The 23,828-nt window shown below is 42.0% G+C and overlaps 1 protein-coding gene across 1 annotated transcript in view; it reads left to right on the forward strand.

Moving 5' to 3' along the window:
- dnah1 (dynein, axonemal, heavy chain 1) overlaps window positions 1–23,828 on the forward strand; it is a 392,016-nt gene that overhangs the window by 211,484 nt on the left and 156,704 nt on the right. The window contains exons 41-44 of the mRNA XM_059649497.1: window positions 5,016–5,117; window positions 6,769–6,909; window positions 14,609–14,769; window positions 22,478–22,635. Coding sequence (XP_059505480.1) covers window positions 5,016–5,117; window positions 6,769–6,909; window positions 14,609–14,769; window positions 22,478–22,635 — 562 coding nt within the window. The remainder of the gene's footprint in view (window positions 1–5,015; window positions 5,118–6,768; window positions 6,910–14,608; window positions 14,770–22,477; window positions 22,636–23,828) is intronic.

Genomic DNA, 23,828 nt, shown 5'->3' on the forward strand with positions numbered 1-23,828 from the left:
AACCTTTTGTGAGCTGCCTTGCCAAATGCCTCTGGATGCCCCAAATACAACACATCTGTTGGTTCTCCTCTACCCACTCTGGATGAGGACTTCGTTGAAAATCTCAAATAAACTTGTCAGCCATGATTTGTCTTTCATGAAGACTTGATTAGATTGTCAGTTTCCAAATGTTCTGCTCTTATTTCCCTGATAATTGATTCCAATACTTTTCCAACAATAAATGTTAGTTACGTGTAGATACCTGCTTTTTGCCTCCCGTCCATTTTGAATGGGGGTGTCACAGGGCATCAAGCAACTGATAAGCGAAGGGAAAAGAAAGTATAGCAGTAAACAAAACTTAAGAAAAACTTGTAAAAGTCTGTATGGGTGTGTAAGTAGGAAGAGTTCACTGGATGTAAAACTGGATCCATTAGAGACGTAGAGAGATGACATTATAATGGAGAATAAGGAAAGGGAGTGACATCAAACAAATACCATTTACCTGTTTTGGCAATGGAACACACAAAAAATGTTTCGTTAAAAATAAGGAACCATTAGCCTAACGAGAATAAGGAGTTTAAAGAAATCAGTGTAATAAGTAGTACTGGAGAAAATGGAAATAAGTGGCTGCAAACACTGTGGTAACCTACTCCCAAGAGTTTCAAAAGTGGTAGCAGTGGAGTCAGTATTTGCATTGATTTTGATTATACAGTTCTCCCTAGTTACGAAGGCAATTCACCCGGATTGGAAATTAGCACACACAGTTCTGCTATGTAAGAAAAGCAGAAGAGAGAAACTGTGGTTTTCAACTTTTCTACAGAGACTGTACTTCAAAGGTGCTTTGTTGATTATAAAACACGTCGAGAAACCTGTTAGTCATGGAAGGCACTAGATAATTATTTAAAAGTCTGATTAATTTTACAGGAATCATTAAAATCCTTGAATAAATTATTAGGAAATCTTAACCAGTCATAATTTAATTCGGCAGAGTGAACAGGGATTTCTAAAAGGGCATAGCATTTGACAAAGCCTGTCATTTTTTTTGGATGATGTATCGAGCAGGATGGATAAAGGAGAATCAGTGAATGTCAAGCAATTGGATTTCAACAAACATTTGCTGATGTGTCACTGAAGAAGCTTTTACATAAAATTAGGGCTCATGCATTTAGGATAATATATTTTCGTGGTTTCAGAATTCCTTAGTGGATAGAAAACAGAGTTGGAACATACTTAACATTTTTGATTGCAGATTGTAATTACTGAATTATGAGGTAAAGTCAATTACTTAAACCACAATGATTTACTATCAATATTAATTATTAGATATGTGCTGAGTATAACATAGCTAAGTTGGCTGATAATATAAAGTTAGGTGAATAATTAAGTGGTGAGAAGAACAGAAAGTATGCAGAGGAATATAGACTGATTAGATGAATGGGAAGGAACATAGCAAGAAACTGGGAGAGCATAAAGTTAGAAACTAGGAGCGGAAGTTGATAATTCATCCCTTCAAGCTTGCTTCATCATTCAGTAGAATCATGGCTGATCCTCTATCACAATGCTATATTCCCACATTCTCCCCATATCCCTTACATTTATCTATCTATTCCTTGAAGATATTCAGTGAATTGGCTTTCTTAGCTTTCTGTGGTAGAGAATCACACAGGATGTGAAGTTATTTTCCCTCAACTGAGTCCTAATTAGTCTACCCTGTATCCTGAGACTCTGTGCCCTGGTTGTAGACACCCCAATCACGGAAAATATTCTCCCTGCATCGAGTCTGTCCAGACTGATAAATTTTTATACCTTTCAATCAGGTTCCTCTCTTTCTACTAGACTGTGTTGAATACAGACCCAGTCAAACCAATCTCTCCACATAGGATAATGCTGCGATTGCTGCTAATAACCTAGTGAATCTCCGCAACATTTCACCTATGGCAAATAGATCCTTTCTTAAGTAGGGAGATCAAAACTGCACACAGTACTCCAGATACGGCCTCACTGAGATCCTGTATAACTGCAGTAAAACATTCCCTATTTGTGAACCCAAATCTTCTTGCAATGAAGATCAATATGCTATTTGCCTTCCAAATTGCTTGTTGTATCTACCTGTTTACTTTCCTTGACTGTTGTACAAGAACACCCAGATCCCTTTGTACAACTATGTGTGCCAATATATCATCATTTAAGTAATTCTCATCCATTCTGTCTTTCATACTGAAGTGTATAATTTCATATTTAGTCACATTGTAATGCATCTGCCATTTGTTTGCTCACTAACTCAACTTGTCTAAATAAACTTGAAGACTCCTTGCCATCCTCTGCACTACTCAATTTTATCATCAGCAAACTTGGAAATGTTGCATTTGGTTCTGTTATCCAGGTCATTAATATATAAAATGTGAGTAGCTGGGGACCAAATATTGATCCTCGTGGTACCCTATTGCCTGCCTCTAAGAGAAGACCTATTTATTTCCACTTTCTGCATCCTGTCAACCAATTTGTCAAAGCATGCCAATATTTCTTACTTTCTGTCCAATGTTCCTTAATTTTGCCCACTAACCTTTCATGAGGGATGTTATCAAATGTCGTTTGAAAATCTAAGTGCACTATATGCTCTGGTTCTCCCTTATCTATTCTACTAGTTACATCCTCAAAAAAACTCCAGTAGATTTATAAACATATTTGCCTTTCGTAAACCCATGCTGGCTTTGTTGAATCTCATTAATTCTTTCCACATGCTGTATTATCATATCTTTCATAGTAGACTCTTAACAGTTTTTCCACTAATGATATTAGGTTAATAGGTATGCAATTATTTGTTTTATCCTTTCCCTCTGTTTTGAAATGGTGGGGTTACATTTGCCACCCTCCAATCTGTAGGAACTACTCCAGATTCTATAGAATTTTGCAAGATGAGCACCAATGCAATATCTAATATTTTCAGAGCTATTTCCTTTAGTACTCTGGGATGTAGATTATCAGGCTAAAGAGGGTGTCCACCTTTAACTCCAGCACCATTATCTCACTAATACTGATTTCCTTCCATTGTATCTTTTCCCCAACATTCTGGGAGGTTATCTGTGCCGTCTTTTCCAAAGACAGAACCGAAATGGCTGAAATTCCTCTGCCATTTCTTTGTTCCCTATTATAATTTCACTGGCTTCTGTCTGTAAAGGAGTTATGTTTGTCTTTATAAACCTTTTTCTCTTCACATATTTATTGAAGTTTTTACAGTCAGTTTTTATGTTTCCTGCCATTTTATTCTCAAAGTTATCTACTTTGGTAAGAAAAATAAAGAAGGATATCCTATGAGTAACGAGAGATTGAAAAAGATTTGTATTCTGAAGGATTTGACTGTACTGGCAGATGAATTACAGAAAGTTAACATCTCTCTGAATGGAAGTAATTTGTAAGATAAATGCTATTTTAGCTTTTGAAGCAAAAGGATTGGAGTATATCAAAGAGCCAAATTAGGTTAGGTTCTTGTTTTCACAACTGCACACATTCATTCTCCAATGCACCCTTTCTTTCTCATAAAAATAGATAATTTACAAGGTCAAGGTTAAAGAAGCACTTGGCCAATTTTTTACTTTTGAAGGAAAGGGTGGGTTTGTGGGATCATTGAATGCCTTTGGGACTGAAAAACGTTCCATTTCTGGCTCCCCAAAGAAAGGTTTTAGACTTGCTTGAATGACCTCTTGATCAGCAGCAATTTCCCTGCTCAGACTGCAGTTCAAACAGCTTTGGGTTGCTATTGACATAAAAAGACTCCATTTTGAATAAGTATGAGGCACAAAGCTGCTATAAATCAGCAACTCATCTGCTTGCAGATTAAAGTAGAAAATCTTGAAGGTTTATCACATTCTTAAACTGTCCTGCTTCACTGTCGAAGACCTGTACAGTATGAAATCAGATTCTTCAGTACAACCCGTCCATCCAGATATCCCAAATTAATCTAGTCCCAGGTGCCAGAATTGGGCCCATATCCCTCTAACCCCTTCCTATTTATATGCACAGCCAGATGCCTTGTAATTGCACCAGCCTGCAGAACTTCTTCCGGCAGCTCATTGCATACACACGCAATCCTCTGCGTGAAAATGTTGCCCCATAGGTCCCTTTTGTCTCATTGCCCTCTCACCCTAATCCTCTAGTTTTGGACGCCCCTACCTGGGGAAAAGATGTTACCTGTTCACCCTATCCATGCCTCTCATGTGAAAATGATTTTATAAACTTTTCTAAGGTCATCCCTCAGCCTCCAAACCTCCAGGGAAAATAGCTCCAGCTAATTCACCCTCTCCCTATGGCTTAAGTCCTCCAACTCTGGCAGCATCCTTGGAAATCCTTTCTGAACCCGTTCAAGTTTCACAACATCCTTCCTATAGCAGGGAGACCAGAACTGAACACAGTAGTCCAAAAGTAGCCTGAGCAGTCTCCTGTACAGCTGCAATATGACCTCCAACTCTAATACGCAATACACTGATGAATAAAAGCAGGCATACCAACCGCCTTCTTCACTAACCTGTCTACATGCAACTCCACTTTCAAGTAACAGTGAACTTGCAGACCAAGGTCTTTTTGTCCAGCAATACTCCCCAAGACCTGAAGTGTATAAGTGCTGCTCTGATTTGCCTTTCCAAAATGCAGCAGTATGAACCTTGACTATCCATCTACTTTACTCACCAAGATTAAACAAAAGAAAAATTGAACAAAATTGATCACTAAGTATTGTAATTTTTTTTAATGCCTTCCTAATGCTGCCACAAAAGAACAGTCAAATCAGCACTTCCTGTCTATGGTCTTATGAACTTTTGAAGGAGCTCATTGATCTTAGTAGGATAATAAGTCGGCACAACATTGTGGGCCGAAGGGCCTGTACTGTGCTGTACTGCTCCATGTTCTAAGTTCTATGAGCTCCTGTACTGCACTGAAGATCATCACAAATATTTGCCAATTATTACTTTGTGATTTATCTTTTGTGTTGCATAAATTAAAATGTTGAAATTAATAATCTATAATCACACTTTATATACTAGATTGCTCTTTCTTTCCCCGAAAACGGGCTGGTGTATGATTACCAATTGGATGATGCTGGTTTCAGTAGCACCAGTCATGAAGACGAGGACATCGAGAGAGAAGTAAGTAAATTGCTGGGATTGTGGTATCGGGAAATTCAATGCTTGAATTGATCTCCTTGGATAACTTTATATTTTTCTTATAATATTTTGTTAAATCTGTTACTAGGTGGATTGAAATGGATATAAAAGCAAAAAGATCAAAGGGCTTGTCACACATCAGTGCATATTTTTGTTAAAAAGAATTTGTTTTGATGGCAGCATCAATGAGCTTCTACATTACCAGTATGCTATGCAAAAACTTGTGAATCCATTCACAACTTCTGAGTGTCTGACATAATAGATTTAAATATTTTCGGGTTCCCATTCTTCTGTATATAATGCACCTGCTATAACATGGCAGGTAGTGTCATTTTTTTTTGGTTAATCATTACTCTACATTTAAACAGTCTGAGCCATGTAATCAAACAACTGCCAGTCTGAAAATTATAACAACCACAATATATAGTACGTAACTGTTTTGAGAAGGAATTCTTATGTTATTGTGGAATTGAAGACACAGACAGATCTACCGTGATCTAATTGAATGGTAGAGCAACTTGAGCGGCTGAATCTTCTCCTTCTGTTTCTAATTCATAAGTTTGCATGATCTCAAGATTTGTTGTTAACATCAACAGTTAGGCAATCTTCTTCTTCCTTTGGTTCACAACAACAGATTTAAGTAAGCACAAGACACTTGATGGTAGAGTATTTACAGCACTGACTTTATTGGTACCAGAAGGTTTTCCCAACCAGGCAAAAAAGTACCTTTGGAAGGAAGGTAGGTCTACTGTCAGTGGTGGGCACTGCAGGCTCAGAAAATTCTACTTATGATATTTTAATATACGGTCCATTTTCTAAGTGAAATTTCTTGTAAATTTTTTTGTTGAGTATTTTATTTCTGGTACTTAATCCATCCAGTTTATACAAACAGAAAACTGAACGCATCAAAAGGACAAGGAGCTATACAGAGATAAAACTGATGGCTATTTTCACTAAGCACTCATATGTTATTTCTACATTATCTCTTTTTACTGTAAGGTTTCTTCCCAGAAGTGCTGACTGTTATTAAAGTGACTTGCAAATGCGGCACAGTGATTGAAATCTGAGAGCTCCAAGATTTACATCACTGACTTGGAATAGATTCCCTCCTATCCCCTCAGTTAAGGAAATAGCAGAGAAAGGCTTAAAGCAAAAGAAATTACATTAAAAAGACCTGTAACAGGTTGTCTTCTCTATTTTAATATTTTAATATTAAATCTCATTAAACTATGTGAATGCTTGTAGATATTTCGTATAAAATAAAGAACTGCCAAATCTGGAAATTGAAAACAAAATCAGAAATTGCTGGAGAAACTCAGCAGGACTAGCAGCATCTATGGAGAGAAAGCATACTCAATGTTTCATTTCCAGTGACCCTTCTTCAGAAGTTCTGATGAAATTCACTGGACCCAAAATGTTGACTCTGCTTGCTCTCTACATATGTTGCCAGACCTGCTGAATTTTTCCAATAATTTCGGTTTCTTGTGTGTATTTTTACTAGATGGATACCGATGTATTATAGGTAATTTGCGTTGTTACTGAGTTACTAACAACGATATATAATCCGACCTGTCTATGGAAACTTGGTGATTAATGTACTTTTACTGTCTGATTATTCTGGTGTATATTGCAGATCCAATGGGTCAGCTGGATGGCATCTGCTCCAGAAGTAGAAATTGCACCAGATACCAATTATTCTGACATCATCATTCCAACCCAGGACACCATACGCATGTCATATTTGTTGTCATTGCTTCTAATCAGTAAGAAACCAGTAAGTTGTTCCATGCAGGTTACTTGAAGAAATATGACAGCAAATTTGGTCACACAATATCTCCTACATATGTAATGTGACATTGTTCAAGTAATCTGTACGATCAAGGATTCATATTGGTGAACATACTGGCAACAGCTCGTCCAATCATCTCCAAAGTTGTTTTTTGATGTTTTATATTAACAAGTTTTTTCATCATTCACAGGATGTAGGTACATTGTTGGTGCTTGATGGTGGGGGGAGTGAATGGTTGAAATTGCCACATGTGTTGTCCTAGAAGGTGTCAAGTATTGCTTGAGCTACACTCATCCAATCAGCTCTGACTTGACTTGAGCCTTGTTGATTTTGGACAGGCTTTGAGCATCAAAAAGATAAGTTCCTAACTTCAGAATTGCCAGCCTATGACCTGCTTTTGTAGCCTCAGCATTTGTATGGCTGGTTTAGTTCAGTGTCTGCAGAATGGTAATCTGTAGGATGATGAGAAGTGGCAATTCACCGTTGGAAATGCTGTTGAATTTCTCGACAGAATTCGATTCTGTCTTGCAGGAGGTTGGCACTTGTGTCGCATGAGCAGTACTTTTGATCTATCAGCCTAAATTTGATTGTTCTCCAGGTCTTGCTGCCAATGAATATGAACAGCTTCAGTATCAGAGGAGTCACAGTTGATGCTGAGCATTGTACAATCATCAGTAAAAGTTTGTACTTGTGACTGACTGGAAGGAAAATCCTGTTTTAGTAGTGGCAGATGATTGGACCCAGGACACTGCTCTGCGTAACTCCTGAAGAGCTATCCGGGGACTGTGATGATTAACTTACTAACAACAACAAAAGGATTATTCCCTTGGATAAGTGATGCATCATTCCCAGAATGCAGAAAAAATGATTTCACTGACAAGCGGATGGATTAGAACTCTTTAGATAATGCAAGCTGATCGTAGGGATTTAGTGACGTCAAATTTGTCCTGGTGCACAGTTGTGATGTTTAGCTCTACCCTGGTTTGTTGTTTATTAAGGCATACAGAAATAGTGAGTTAATGAGATATACCCAGAATTTCTGATGAATGATGGATCACAGGAATGTAGAACACTAGCATAGCTGTTTACCAGCATCGACAGGAAAGGCGCTATTCTAGACATCTAACATCAATCCAAGGTAGTAACCATTGCCAATCCAGGGGGACCATTTAATGACCCATGCAGCTATCATCCCAATTCCCTGTTTTGAAGAAAATGTAAGGTCCTGCAACATCTCCTGATAAACAGACTGAGTTCCTACCAGGAAGTAGTAATACGAGTCTCAACAGGCAGGTTTTTGCACAGGCTGCGACTGTGCCAAGTAGATCCTGACTGATCTCACATATTGAGGCAGGTTTTCAGAAAGGTCTGAAAGTCTTATACTGGTAAGTCTTTCTTGACTTATCATGTGCCTACAACACTGCATGGGGCATATGTTTGCAGCTGAAACTCTCTAAAATTAATTTTTTTGTGAAAACTCTACAACTAAGCAACTCCTTGGTCAGCAATCAAAGGTTTTGCATGCCCCCTGGAGGTTAAACAGCTGCTCACATATAATCAAAAGCAGTCTCTCACAGATATCAGTTATTGCGTCAGCTCTCTTCGACATATATAGTAATAACTCTCTGTCCTGCTGGGGTGAAGAACTTCAAACATTGAGAAAACATTCTCTGAAGATTAATATTTCCATTAGCCTTCTTCAGAAAATGGAGATTATTCTGTACTGGACAGTTAACAGGTTTCAGTCAAAACTAAAAAAGCTCTCTTATGAAGGGTCTAGGCCCGAAACGTCAGCTTTTGTGCTCCTGAGATGCTGCTTGGCCTGCTGTGTTCATCCAGCTTCACACTTTGTTATCTTGGATTCTCCAGCATCTGCAGTTCCCATTATCTCTGATCACAATTCAAATTCGTTATTTGCTGAAACTTAACAGCGACATTTATTCCACAGCTGTCCACTCTGTAAAAGCTCACTACAAATCTGAACAAGCTTGCGAACCCAGCACAAAAACAAAGTTGTTAGAAAAGCTGGCAGCATCTGTGAAGAAAAATAGTTGGAGTTAACGTTTTAGGCCCGGTGACCCTTCCTGCGCACCAGGTTGATGACTCACCAGTGTGACTCATCAGTGTTGACATAACTCACCTCTTAAAGGGACAACATAACTTACACCAACCATTATACATGACAGAAACTTTGACCAAACACTGCCAAGACTGTTGTTTCATCCGTGCACTTAAATCACTTGAAGTCTATGGAAGCTGTTCAAATCTAGTTCTGTGACTGACTGCTTACAGGTGACCTTGTGCCAAAATACCTAGGCACCACACTTGACTATACAGTGACTAACGAGCAACATAATGAGAACAAAGGAGTCATGGTCAAGATGAGAGTGAATCTCAAGCAGAAAGCAGTGGGTGGGAAGGCAGGAGACCCAACACAGTCTACCTTGTTCAGCCCACCCACTTCTACCCAACAAAATACTGTTGCTGAATGAGGAACAGAAGGGGCCAGACAAGTGATGTAGATAACCATCTCAAGGAAGTCATGAAGATTATATCTGGGACATTAAGGTCCAACACAACTTGAGCAGCTTCGTTGCTAGCATACATTGAATTTTCTGATGTCCACAGGGAAAATATCCTTCTGAAGAAACACCTCTGGACAACAGCTGATGAAGTACTCATATTGATACATGACCTCAAGTAAAATCCACACATTTGTCTGAAATCCTATAATGCCTAGTGGCAAACACACAATCCTCTAAAAACTGACACCAGCACCACAACTCAGTAGTGCAATTCATACACCTCCTCCCACTACCTAGAATACACCTCCTCCCACCCACCCTCCTGCAAAAATTCCATCCCCTATTCCCAATTCCTCCGCCTCCGCCGCATCTGCTCCCACGACAAGACATTCCACTCCCGCACATCCCAGATGTCCAAGTTCTTTAAGGACCGCAACTTTCCCCCCACGGTGATCGAGAACGCCCTTGACCGCGTCTCCCGCATTTCCCGCGACACATCCCTCACACCCCGCCCCCGCCACAACCGCCCCAAGAGGATCCCCCTCGTTCTCACACACCACCCTACCAACCTCCGGATACAACGCATTATCCTCCGACACTTCCGCCATTTACAATCCGACCCCACCACCCAAGACATTTTTCCATCCCCTCCCCTGTCTGCTTTCCGGAGAGACCACTCTCTCCGTGACTCCCTTGTTCGCTCCACACTGCCCTCCAACCCCACCACACCCGGCACCTTCCCCTGCAACCGCAGGAAATGCTACACTTGTCCCCACACCTCCTCCCTCACCCCCATCCCAGGCCCCAAGATGACATTCCACATCAAGCAGAGGTTCACCTGCACATCTGCCAATGTGGTATACTGCATCCACTGTACCCGGTGCGGCTTCCTCTACATTGGGGAAACCAAGCGGAGGCTTGGGGACCGCTTTGCAGAACACCTCCGCTCAGTTCGCAAAAAACAACTGCACCTCCCAGTCGCAAACCATTTCCACTCCCCCTCCCATTCTCTTGATGACATGTCCATCATGGGCCTCCTGCACTGCCACAATGATGCCACCCGAAGGTTGCAGGAACAGCAACTCATATTCCGCCTGGGAACCCTGCAGCCATATGGTATCAATGTGGACTTCACCAGTTTCAAAATCTCCCCTTCCCCTAATGCATCCCTCAACCAGCCCAGTTCGTCCCCTCCCCCCACTGCACCACACAACCAGCCCAGCTCTTCCCCCCCACCCACTGCATCCCAAAACCAGTCCAACCTGTCTCTGCCTCCCTAACCGGTTCTTCCTCTCACCCATCCCTTCCTCCCACCCCAAGCCGCACCCCCAGCTACCTACTAACCTCATCCCACCTCCTTGACCTGTCCGTCTTCCCTGGACTGACCTATCCCCTCCCTACCTCCCCACCTACATTCTCTCCACCTATCTTCTTTACTCTCCATCTTCGGTCCGCCTCCCCCTCTCTCCCTATTTATTCCAGTTCCCTCCCCCCATCCCCCTCTCTGATGAAGGGTCTAGGCCCGAAACGTCAGCTTTTGTGCTCCTGAGATGCTGCTTGGCCTGCTGTGTTCATCCAGCCTCACATTTTATTATCGTGCAATTCACGGTTGACTGTAAACATCACCAACAGCCAGTCTGGAATAAAACAGAAAATGCTGGAGAAACCCAGGAGGTCTGGCATATTTGTGGAGAGAGGTGCTTTGTTTACGAGAGATGCAGGCAGATCATAGCTAGCAGAGAATGTACAGATCAAAATGACTTAGAGGCATACTGGTTACATTGCAGTTTACATTATTTTAGGCTATAGTCCATTCAACAGACTGATGATGGTAGAAAGAAGCTGTTCCTGGACCTGCACATGCATGTGTTCGGGCTTCTGTACCTTCTGCCTGATGGAAGAGGTTATAGAAGGCCATTACCAGAGTGCGATGGGCCTTTGATGATATTGGCCGCCTTTCCGTGGCAGCGAGCCATGTTAATAGAGTCCATGAATGGAGCCCATTATGGTCTGGGCTGTTCACACCACCTTCTGTAGTTTCTTACAACCCTGGACAGAACAGTTGCCATACCAGGCGTTTATGCACCTGGACGATATATTTTCAATGGTGCATCTGTAGAAGTTGGTGAGGGACCTTATGGATATGCCAAATTTCCTGATCCGCATGAGGATGAAAAAGCGTTGTTGTGCCTTCTTGACTGTTGCATTTATGTTGGAAGCCCAGGACAGATCATCAGTTATTATCACTCCTAGGAACTTGATGCTGTTCACCCTCTCAACCTCAGTTCCATTGATGTAGATGGGGGTGTGTTCTCCTCCTTGCTTTCTGAAGTTGATGATCAGATCTTTAGTTTTGCAGTGGAGAGAGATAATGGGAACTGCAGATGCTGGAGATTCCAAGATAATAAAATGTGAGGCTGGATGAACACAGCAGGCCAAGCAGCATCTCAGGAGCACAAAAGCTGACGTTTCGGGCCTAGACCCTTCATCAGAGAGGGGGATGGGGGGAGGGAACTGGAATAAATAGGGAGAGAGGGGGAGGCGGACCGAAGATGGAGAGTAAAGAAGATAGGTGGAGAGGGTGTAGGTGGGGAGGTAGGGAGGGGATAGGTCAGTCCAGGGAAGACGGACAGGTCAAGGAGGTGGGATGAGGTTAGTAGGTAGCTGGGGGTGCGGCTTGGGGTGGGAGGAAGGGATGGGTGAGAGGAAGAACCGGTTCGGGAGGCAGAGACAGGTTGGACTGGTTTTGGGATGCAGTGGGTGGGGGGGAAGAGCTGGGCTGGTTGTGTGGTGCAGTGGGGGGAGGGGATGAACTGGGCTGGTTGAGGGATGCAGTGGGGGAAGGGGAGATTTTGAAACTGGTGAAGTCCACATTGATACCATATGGCTGCAGGGTTCCCAGGCGGAATATGAGTTGCTGTTCCTGCAACCTTCGGGTGGCATCATTGTGGCAGTGCAGGAGGCCCATGATGGACATGTCATCAAGAGAATGGGAGGGGGAGTGGAAATGTTCGCAACAAACAACTGCACCTCCCAGTCGCATCAGTTCGCAACAAACAACTGCACCTCCCAGTCGCATCAGTTCGCAACAAACAACTGCACCTCCCAGTCGCAAACCATTTCCACTCCCCCTCCCATTCTCTTGATGACATGTCCATCATGGGCCTCCTGCACTGCCACAATGATGCCACCCGAAGGTTGCAGGAACAGCAACTCATATTCCGCCTGGGAACCCTGCAGCCATATGGTATCAATGTGGACTTCACCAGTTTCAAAATCTCCCCTTCCCCCACTGCATCCCTCAACCAGCCCAGTTCATCCCCTCCCCCCACTGCACCACACAACCAGCCCAGCTCTTCCCCCCCACCCACTGCATCCCAAAACCAGTCCAACCTGTCTCTGCCTCCCGAACCGGTTCTTCCTCTCACCCATCCCTTCCTCCCACCCCAAGCCGCACCCCCAGCTACCTACTAACCTCATCCCACCTCCTTGACCTGTCCGTCTTCCCTGGACTGACCTATCCCCTCCCTACCTCCCCACCTACACCCTCTCCACCTATCTTCTTTACTCTCCATCTTCGGTCCGCCTCCCCCTCTCTCCCTATTTATTCCAGTTCCCTCCCCCCATCCCCCTCTCTGATGAAGGGTCTAGGCCCGAAACGTCAGCTTTTGTGCTCCTGAGATGCTGCTTGGCCTGCTGTGTTCATCCAGCCTCACATTTTATTATTTAGTTTTGCAGTGTTGAGAGAGATTGTTTTAATTGCACCACGTCACCAAACCTTCTGTCTCCCATCTGTATTTTGATTCGTCATTGTTAATTATCTGTCCCATGCAGTGGTGTCATCAGTGAACTTGGTATTCATTCAGAATTTGGCAACAGTCGTGGGTGTTCAGGGCGTACAGTATGGGAGCTGAGAGCAGTCCAGTGTTGAATGTTATTGTGGAGGAAGTGCAGTTACCTGTCCTCACTGATTGCAGCCTTGGGTCGGAATTTTTATGCTGTTGACAGAGAGGGAAGAGGAGCGAGTAGAATAGATCATAAAGGCATTGAGAGCAAAAACAAAAGGAGTGCTAATGGTGGTAAAACAGGTGTAGAGTGGTAAAATAAGTGTAAATAATGGGTGTGAAAAGGAGAAAATGGATTCTCTATGCTGAGAGAAAAGCCAACAACACACATAAACTTATAGCCAGAGACAGAGAGTTGTAATCAAAATGGAGGACGGAGGTTATGTCCTGAAGACTTTGAAATCGATGTTGAGTCTCAGAGGCTGTAAAGTGCGAAATGAATTATTTATTGTTTTTCCAGAATGTTTTGAGCTTCTTTGAAACACTGTAGCAGACCCAGGATGAAAATGTCAATATAGGCTAATATTGTTTGGTTAATGCCCAGTAGAAAGTTGCAACGGCTATTACAGGAGGTCATTTAGCCATTCTAGCAATATTCCATGACTTAATTAGGCCACGTCTGACCTGAAACTTAGTTTCATCCTCCTGCTTTGGTTTTGTGATTTTTAATATCCTTGCATAATAGAAACGTATGAAGATCAGTTTGAGCTCTAACGATTGGAATAGTAGAATCCCTCTGGTGTGGAAGAGGGCTATTCAGCCCACTCTGACCTTCTGAACAGCATCCCATCCAGACCACACCTTGACCCTATAACCCTGCATTCACTGTCGCCAATCCAGCTAACCTGCATTTCTTTGGACTGTGGGAGGAAACCCACACTGACACAGGGCGAATGTGAATACTCCACACAGATAATCACCCAAGGCTGGAATCAAACCCAGGTCCCTGGTACTGTGAGGCAGCAGTGCTAACCACTGAGCTGCGATCTGGCCCGGTATGGCATTAAGTAATGAATTCACAAAATTAGTCACTAGATCTACTTTTCTTTAAAAGATGTTATTCAGATCTTAGTGTATTGCTGGTTACTGTGCCATTTTCTTGAAAAGGATTAATGTGTTGCTGGTTACTGTGAAGTTTACTTTAAAAGAATGAAGCCTAGAAACCATCCTTATGAGATTATGGTCTGGGTTCCTATCTTGTTAAATACTTTAAATATTCCCATGTTAATATCACACAAAGTAATTTCTGGCATATATTAACAGCCTTCCTCATCAACAGACTTGAATACTGTGCTGTTTTCTCTTATTCATAAGGTGTTGTGTATTGGACCAACTGGAACTGGAAAGACTCTTACCATCGCCGACAAGCTCCTTAAAAAGATGCATCCCGATTATATCTCTCATTTTCTGATATTTTCAGCTCGTACGTCTGCTAACCAAACACAAGACTTCATTGACAGTAAACTTGATAAGAGGTGAGTTAGTAGATAACCAACTGTCAGTGTTGTAGAGATCAGCAGCTTCTGATAGCCCAGTAATAGACCAGACAAGTGGCAGTTTCTTAAAATCTCAGACAATAGGCCTTCTAATAGTTTTTGACTTCATCATCTTCAGCATATTGGTAGTGAATGCATTGTTTTTCGTCATTTTATAAGTTTTCTAATGTTGAAGTACATATTAGTTGAACAATGTAAATCTAACACAGGAAACTATTACCTTTCTTTCAAATAAATGTGATTTATTTCTCTTCTTGTCTCCTAACCATATGAAGCATATTCTTGCTTATAAGAGGATGCAAAGGTGACCAGTTAAGGTAATCCCAAGTATCAGGAACGTGATACTGGCCTTGAACTCCTGGCTGGTGCAGTTGGCATCAGATTACTTAAAATAGGCAGGCTACAAAATACATTTCTACATCACTGCTGCCAGTCTTGGTGAAGTCAGTGAGTGCTTTTCTCTGGTCCTATCACTTAATGGCTGACAGTGCTATCTTAATGCAATCAGGTCGATATTACTTGTAGATATATGACACCAATACTTTGCCAATACATTGGTCAGATAGTCTCAACAGGCCTATACCTTGAAGCCACTAGAAAATCACTGGCTGTCCCAGAACAGATAAGCCTGATGTAAGCTACTGACAACTATTGGTTAACTCTTCTTCATTCTACAGATTTAGATTGGTGGGAACTTAGTTGCCCTTATCCTTTTCATAACCTTAGTGATAGAGTAGGAAGTCTAACAAGATAAGACTAATAATTCAATTCTTGGCATTAATTGTAAGAGTAAGAGATGTTAAGAGAGGCCAGCTGAGTGGAATGTGCGCTTGTCATATATGGGGAGCCCTGGATGCTGCCAGTGTCCTTGATGACCACACACGCAGGAAGTGCTCGCAGCTGCAGAAGCTGGAGCTCTAGATCTCTGAGCTAGAGCGGCAGTTGGAGCCACTGTGGCACATCTGTGAGGCTGACAGTTACATGAATAGCATTTTTTTGGAAAGGTGATCACACTCAGCTCAAGGGACTAGAGGGAAGAAGCGAATAGGTAACTACCAGTCCAGAAAGAACACTCAGGTAGTGCAGGGTTCCCTTGGGGTCCCACACACTAACTGCTTTCCCATTTTGGAAGCTAATGACGGTACTGATAACTTGGAGCCAAGCTTCTGCCACCACAAGCAGCTTGACTATTACAAAGGGGGAAGAAGAAGAAGAAGAAGAAGAAAGGAAGAGCAATAGTGATAGGGGGTTCTTCAGTCAGAGGAGCAAACAGGTGCTTCTGTGGCCCAAGATGTGACTGCAGGATGGTGTGATGCCAAGGCCAGGCACATCATTGTACGGCTGCAGGCCATCCTGAAAGGGTGGGTGGAGAGATGATGAATTAGAGATTGTGGTACTTGTTGGTACCAATGATATTGGCAAAATGGGGAATTAAGTTTTGCATTAAGGAGCTAGGCGGTAGATTAAAAAGTAGGACCTTAACGGTTGTAATCTCTGGATTACTCAGTACCATGTGCTAGTGAATTTATAAATAGGACAATAGGACAGATGAATGCTTGGCTCAAGAGTTGTTGCAAGAGGGAGGGTTTTAGAATCCTAGATCACTGGGACCATTTTTGGGGAAGGTGGTTTACGTATAAGCAGAATGGTCTGCATCTGAACCACATTGGGACTAACATCCTCACAAATAGGTTTGCTGGTGCTGTTGGAAGAAGTTTCAGCTAATCTGCTGGGGGAGGGGACACAGAATATCGATGAAACAGAGACACATCATGTGACAGTAAAGGAAGCAAGTCACAATAAGTTTAGCTATGATAAAGTGTCAAGAGAATAAGGCAAGAATGGATGGCCTTCAATGCTACAAGTATAATAGATAAGACTGATGAGTTTTAATGTGGATTGATACATGATATTGTTGCCATCACAGAAACATGATTGAGGGAAGGTCAGGACTGGGAACTCAACATTCTGGGGTATAGGATCTTCAGGTGAGACAGAGGAGGGTGTAAACAGAGCACTGGTGTAGTACTATTAATTAAGGTGTCAATTGCTGCAATAAAAAGAGATGATATCTTGGAAGGGTCCTCAAATGAGGCTTTGTGGGTAAAACTTAGGAATGTTAAGGTACTTTACTGGGAGTGTACTTTCTCCCCCAAAAGAGTCACCAGGAAATAGAGGAGTAAATATGTAAACAGGTCACAGAGGTGTGTAAGAATAATAATCGGGTAATTATACTAGAGGACTTTAACTTTCCCAACATAAATTGGAATAGTCATAGTGTTAAGGGTTTAGAGGAAAAGTTTTCTTGAAATGTGTCCGGGGAGTTTTATTTTGTATCAATGGATAGAAAGTCCAACTAGGGACAGCACAATGCTGGATCTAGTTCTGGGGAGAAAACAGACAAGTGTTCAACCTGGCAGTGGAGGAACATCTATGTGATAGTGACCACAACATGGTATGATTCTTGTGGACACGGAGAAAGGTGGCCTGCAAAAGACAGCTTTGGAACGGAGGAAGGAAAGTTTATTAAAATAAATCAGGATCTGGCCATAGTAGACTGAGAACAGCACCTTCTGGGTGATTCTACAGCGGAGCAATGGGGGGCATTCGAAATGGTGCTGGGGAGAGTACAGGTCCAACATGTACCCTTTAGAGGGAAATGTAGGAGCAGTAAGTTCAAACAACCATGGATGTCTTGGACAATTCAGGACTGGATAAAGGAGAAGAGTAGAGCTTTTAGCAAGTCCAAAGGGAGCAGTTCAGCTGTGCCCCTAGTGGAATACAGGAAGTGCAAGAAGTAACCCAAGAAAGCACTAGATGAACAAAAAGGGGGCATGAGAAAGGACTTTTGAACGGGATTAGTGGAAATCTAAGATATTTTATAAATTCATTAAAGGGAAGAGTTAGGGCCCATGGGAATGAGTAGGGCCCATTAGGGTCCAAGAGGACAACCTGTGTATGAAGTAACAGGATTTTGAAAGAATGTTGAATGAATACTTCTCTTTTGCCTTCACTCTGTAAAAGAAGAACATAGATGCAGAATTCCGGAAAAGGAACTATGAGGAGTTTGCACATTGGAAATATGGAGGAATAGCTTTTGCTATGTTTAAAAACAAAGACCTTGGCCCTATGAATTGCATCCCACGCTGCAGTGGGAGGCAAGGCAGGATATTCCGGGGGCTCTGGCACAAATTTTTAATTCCTCTCTGGCCACAAGTAGGGTGGTACATATAGACTAGGAGTTTACAGACTGGTGTCTCTCATGTCAGTGGTAGGGAAATGGTTGGAGAAACTTCTGAAGGAGCAAATTAATACCTACTTGGAGAGGCATGGTTAATTATGGATAGTCAGCATGGCTTTGTCAGAGGCCAGTCATGCCTGACAAGTTTGTTAAAATTTTTTGAAAATGTGCTCAAGTGTGAGGATAAGGAAAGGTCAGTTTAAATGGATTTTACCAATGCTTTTGACAAGGTCCCACATGGCAGATTGAGAAGGTTAAAGCCAGTGGAATTCAGATTGACAAAGTGGATAAGAAACTGTCTTAGTAATAAGACACAAAGGATAGTGGTAGAAGGCTGTTTGAGTTACTGGAAGCTGGTGTCCAATGGTGTACCAATGGATCAGTACTGGGACCCTTATTGTTTGTTATATATATAAATGATATAGATGAAAATGTGGGGGAGTTTTAAGCAAATTTACAGATGACACCAAGATTGGTAGAGTGATTAATAACGAAGAAGAGGTTACAGGATGATATAGATGTGTTGATCAGTTGGGCAGACTAGTGGCAGATAGTATTTAACCTTGATAAGTGCAATGACATAGATTTTGGAAGAAGAAACAAGATAAGGGAGTATTTAATGAATGGCAGGACACTGGGTTACTTAGAGGAACAGAGGGATCTTGGCATAAGTATTCACAGATCCGTCAAGTCAGCAGAGCACGTGAATACTATAGTTAAGACAGCTTAAGGGGGACTTGCTTTCATCAGTCATGGCATAGAATATAAGAGCAACATGGTAATGTTGGAGTTGTACAGCGCATTGGTCAGGCCACAACTGGAGTACTGTGTGTAGTTCTGATCACCTCAATACAGAAAGGATGTGATAGCACTGGAGGGGGTACAGAGGTTCACCAGGATGTTGGCTGGGATGGAGGAATTGAGCTATATGGAGAGACTAGATAGGATTGGATAGTTTCTTTAGAACAGAGAAGACTGAGGGGAGACATGATTGAGGTGTGCCTAAGATTAAGAGGGGTGTGGATAGGGTGACTAGTGAACAGCTCTTTCCCGTGTTGAGGAGTCAGTTACAAGCGGACATATTTTTAGGGTAAGGGACATGAGATTCAGAGGGGATTTGGGGAAAAAACCTTTTCACTCAGCTGGTGGTGGAAATCTGGAATGCACTGCCTGGGAAGGTAGTGGAGGCTGGAAACCTTACAAACTTTAAAAAATATTTGGATGAGTACATTAGGTATCATAACATTCAAGGATATGGGACAAGTGCAGGAAATTGGGATTAGTGCACTTTTAGCGGTAGTAATGTCAATGCAGACTTGATGGTTGAAGGACCTTTTCTGTACTGTATGAATCTTTGAATGTAAGTTCATTTGATATTGGACCTCAGATTTTGTGTAGATCAGACCAGCTGAGTGAAAAGGTTTTTTCCCCAAATCCCCTCTGAATCTCATGTCCCTTACCCTAAAAATATGTCCGCTTGTAACTGACTCCTCAACACGGGAAAGAGCTGTTCACTAGTCACCCTGTCCACACCCCTCTTAATCTTAGGCACACCTCAATCATGTCTCCCCTCAGTCTTCTCTGTTCTAAAGAAACTATCCAATCCTATCTAGTCCCTCCGAAAGCTGTGGGTACCTACTAAATTGTTGAGTTCGCTGGTGAAAAGGATTTGAATTTGGGCTGCTACATCTTAGGCAGTAGTCCTTAGTTTGATCTTGAATGAGAGGTTAAACAAAAGAGGAAGGAAGTGATCAAGGGGAGAATTAATGATTGTGCTGAGAAGGAGTGCAACCAGGTAGCAGTTGAGTTTGAGGGCCGGTAGTGATCACTGGTCAACAAAAGCTCTGTCATGTAATCTTCTATTTGTGATTTTTGTAAATGATTTGAATGTAGGATTGGAAGGGTGGATTTGTAAGTTCGCAGACAATACGAAGGTGGGTCGAGTTGTGGATAGTGCAGAGGGCTGTTCTAGGTCACAAAGAGACATTGACAGGAAGAAGAGCTAGGCTGAGGAATGGCAGATGGAGGTTAACCCTGAAAAGTGTGAGGTGATTCATTTTGAAAGGACAAATTTGAAAGCAGAATACAGGGTTAACGGAAAGATTCTTGGCAATGTGGAGGAGCAGAGGGATCTCAGGATTCATGTCTACAGTTCCCTGAAAACTGCCGCCCAAGTGGATAGAGTTGTTAAGAAGGCATATGGTGTGTTAGATTTCATTAATAGTGGGATTGAGCTCAAGAGCTGTGAAGTTATACTTCAGCTATACAAAAGCCTGGTTCGGCCACATGTGGAGTATTGTGTCCAGTTCTGGTCGCCTCATTACAGGTAAGATGTGGAAGCGTTGGAAAAGATGCAAAGGAGATTTACCAGGATGTTGCCTGGAATGGAGTGAAGATCTTACGAATAAAGGTTGAGTGAGCTAGTGCTTTTCTATTTAGAACGACGAAGGATGAGAGTTGACTTGATAGAGGTGTACAAAATGATCAGAGGTAGAGATAGAGTGAACAGCCAGAGACTTTTTCCTAGGGTGGAGGTAGCTATTAGGAGGAGGCATAGTTTTAAAGTGAGTGGAGGTAGATATAGGGGAGATGTCAAAGGTAGGTTCTTTACTCTCAACGTGGTAGGGGCGTGGAATGCATTTGTGGAGTGGCCTCAATAGGGGCATTTAAGAAGCTTTAGATAGGGATATGGATGACAATGTAAGGTGGGGGTGGAGGTTAGATAGGTTTAGAGTAAAGTTCGGCACAACATCATAGGCCGAAGGGCCTGTGCTGTGCTGTACTGATCTATGTTCTATGTAATGTGAAGCCAGGAGGAGCACTCTAACTTCTCAGCTCCACATTAAATTGTAACTTTCTTAAATTTACCTCTTTGGAAGCCTTCAGTGGCCTTTTTAAGGCCTGTCAGTTAGACCATATATAGACCTTGCTTTCCATGACATTGCCCAATTTACAAAGGGGTCCTCAAACAGGCATATAATTCAAGGTAACAAAGTGAATAGCTGGATGAACACAGCAGACCAAGCAGCATCTCAGGAGCACAAAAGATTTTATAATTCAATATAATTCAAGGTGTTGTATTTTGGTGAGGCAAATCAGGACGGAACTTATACAGTGAATGGTAGGGCCCTGGGAAGTGTTGTTGAACAGAGAAACCTAGGGGTGCAGGTTCATAGTTCCTTGAAAATGGCATCCAGGTGGGGAGGGTAGTGAAGAAGACATTTGGCAAGCTTGCCTTCATTGGTCAGAGCATTGAGTATAAGAGTTGAGACATGATATTGCAGACTGCTGTGTACAATTCTAATTGCCTGCTTACAGGAAGAATGTTGTCAAACTAGAGAGGATGCAGAAAAAATTTACAAGGATGGTGCCAGGGACTGGAAGGTTTGAGTTATCAGGATAGGTTGGGGGTATTTTGCCTGGAATGTTGGAGGCTGAGAGGGTGACCTTGTAGATGTTTATAAAATTTTGAAGTGAATGTATAAGGTGAATAGCTAAACTCTTTTTCCAAGGGTTGGGAGCCCAAAGTAGAGGGCATAGGCTTAAGGCGAGAAAGGAAAGATTTAAAAGGGGCCTGAGAGGCACCTTTTTCACAAGAAGATGATGTGTGTGTATAGAATGAGCTTCTAGAGGAAGTGGTAGGAGCAGGTACAATTACATCATTTAAAAGACATTTGGACAGGGTTAGAGGGATATAGACTAAATGCAGGCAATGGAACTATTTAAGTTTGGGATACCTGGCAACATGGACATGTTGGACCGAAGGGTCTGTTTCTGTGCTTTATTATTCTGACTCTATACCTAACATCTTCTTTAGTCAGGGACTATTTTGATGTCTCTACCATTAAGCCAGGCTGTGCACTTCCAGGACAGAGGTGTAAGTGCACTACGTAACAAGACAGTTCCCAGAATTAAAGATGGCTTGATAGATTAAATTTTTTTTATTTAGTTGGTTAGTTAATGTGGTGGTTATCACTGAGACGTACTCACGTAAAACCACAGGTTTCCTTTAAGAACAAAACTGAAGTTTCGGAAAGACCCTTTGACCTCTTTTTTAAAGAAAATTCTTCACAAAGATAACCAACACTCATATGCCACATTTTGAAAAACAAACTCCATAAGTTATATGTGTAATTTCATTACACCACTATGTTAAACAACATTGCATTGATACCGTGCCTGCAAAAGGGTTCAGCATTGTTAAATTTCAAGCTTATCCTGTCTATAATATGGACATATTGGCTGAGTTATAACACTAACCAGATGATTGCTGAATGTTAGGATATTTTGCTTGAAGTTGTTCTTTAATGATAGTGCAAAACAGGTGATAACGAATTGGGATCTTGCCTCTTTTCCTTTGACTTCAGGCTTATTTCACAAGATGGATTTTTTTTAACCTGTTCTGAAGTATTTCTGTTCCTGATTGCAAATGATTTCTGTTATCAGACGCAAAGGTGTGTATGGGCCACCACTTGGAAAGTATTTTATATTTTTCATTGATGACCTGAATATGCCAGCTCTTGAGACATACGGAGCCCAACCTCCCATTGAAATTTTGCGACAATGGATGGATCATCATGGCTGGTATGACAGGAAAATGATAGGTATGCCTGTGCACTTTAAGATATGGTTCTTAAAAGTAATTGTTTGTCTATCCTATACTGTGTAAAATTTCACTGACCAAGACTTTTCAAATCTTCACTTGTGACCATAGAATCATATTGTACTGAAGAGTCTTTCGGCCCACTTAGTCTGCACCATCAAATGCTGTTTCTAATTTTACACTGTGCCCACTTCCCAGCACTTGGAACATTGCCTTGAATGTAACGACATTTCAAATACTCATCAAAGTAGTTTTTAAGGGTTGTGAGGTTTTCTCCCTCAACCATACGCCCAGGCAGTGCATTGCAGATTCTTACCATTGTCTGGGTTAAAACATTTGCCTCAAATCCCCTCTAAATATCTTGCCTTTCACTTAAAATGATGCCCCTTTGTTATTGACCCTTTAATCAAAGAGAAAAGCTGCTTTCTATACACTCTGTCCATGCCTCTCAATCAGGTCCCACTTAAGGTTTCTCTGCTCTTAAGAAAACAACTCAAGCTTATCCAACCTCTATTCATAGCTAAACTGCTCTATTTCAGGCACATCCTGGTGAATATATTCTGCACTCCTATAGTGTGGTGACCAGAGCTACACAGAATAATCTGCTATGGCCTAACCAAAGTTTTGTACAGCTCCAATATAATTTCCCTGTCGTAGTAATCTATGCAATGACTAATAAAGCCAGGTGTCCCATATGCCTTCTTAATAATCCTATTAACCTGTCCTGCTGCATTCAGGGATCTGTCAACAAACACCGAAAAATTCCTCTGTTCCTCTGAGCTTCCTAGTGTCCTGCCTTGCATTGAGTACTCCCTTGTCTTGGTGCTTCTTCAAAAGTGCGTCACGTCACTTTTATCAGGATTAAATTTCATCTGCTATTGATCTGCTCATCTGACCAATCTGCCTATATCCTCCTGTAGCCTAAACCTTCTCCCTCACTGTCAATCACCCGACCAATCTTTGTATCTTCCGCAAATGTAGCTATCGCGTCTTACACATTTTCTTGTATATCAGAAATAATAGGGGACCCAGTACTGATCCAGTACCTCACTGGATACTGGCCTGCAGTTGCACAAACAGTCTCTGTCTCCCACCATTATTTTTGGATCCAACTTGTCAAGTCACCCTGAACCCCATAAGCTTTTACCTTCTTTATCAGTCTCCCATATGGCTTTTCTGAAATCCATTAAGTCT

This window comes from Stegostoma tigrinum, chromosome 11 (assembly GCF_030684315.1).
Source record: "Stegostoma tigrinum isolate sSteTig4 chromosome 11, sSteTig4.hap1, whole genome shotgun sequence".
NCBI lineage: Eukaryota > Metazoa > Chordata > Chondrichthyes > Orectolobiformes > Stegostomatidae > Stegostoma > Stegostoma tigrinum.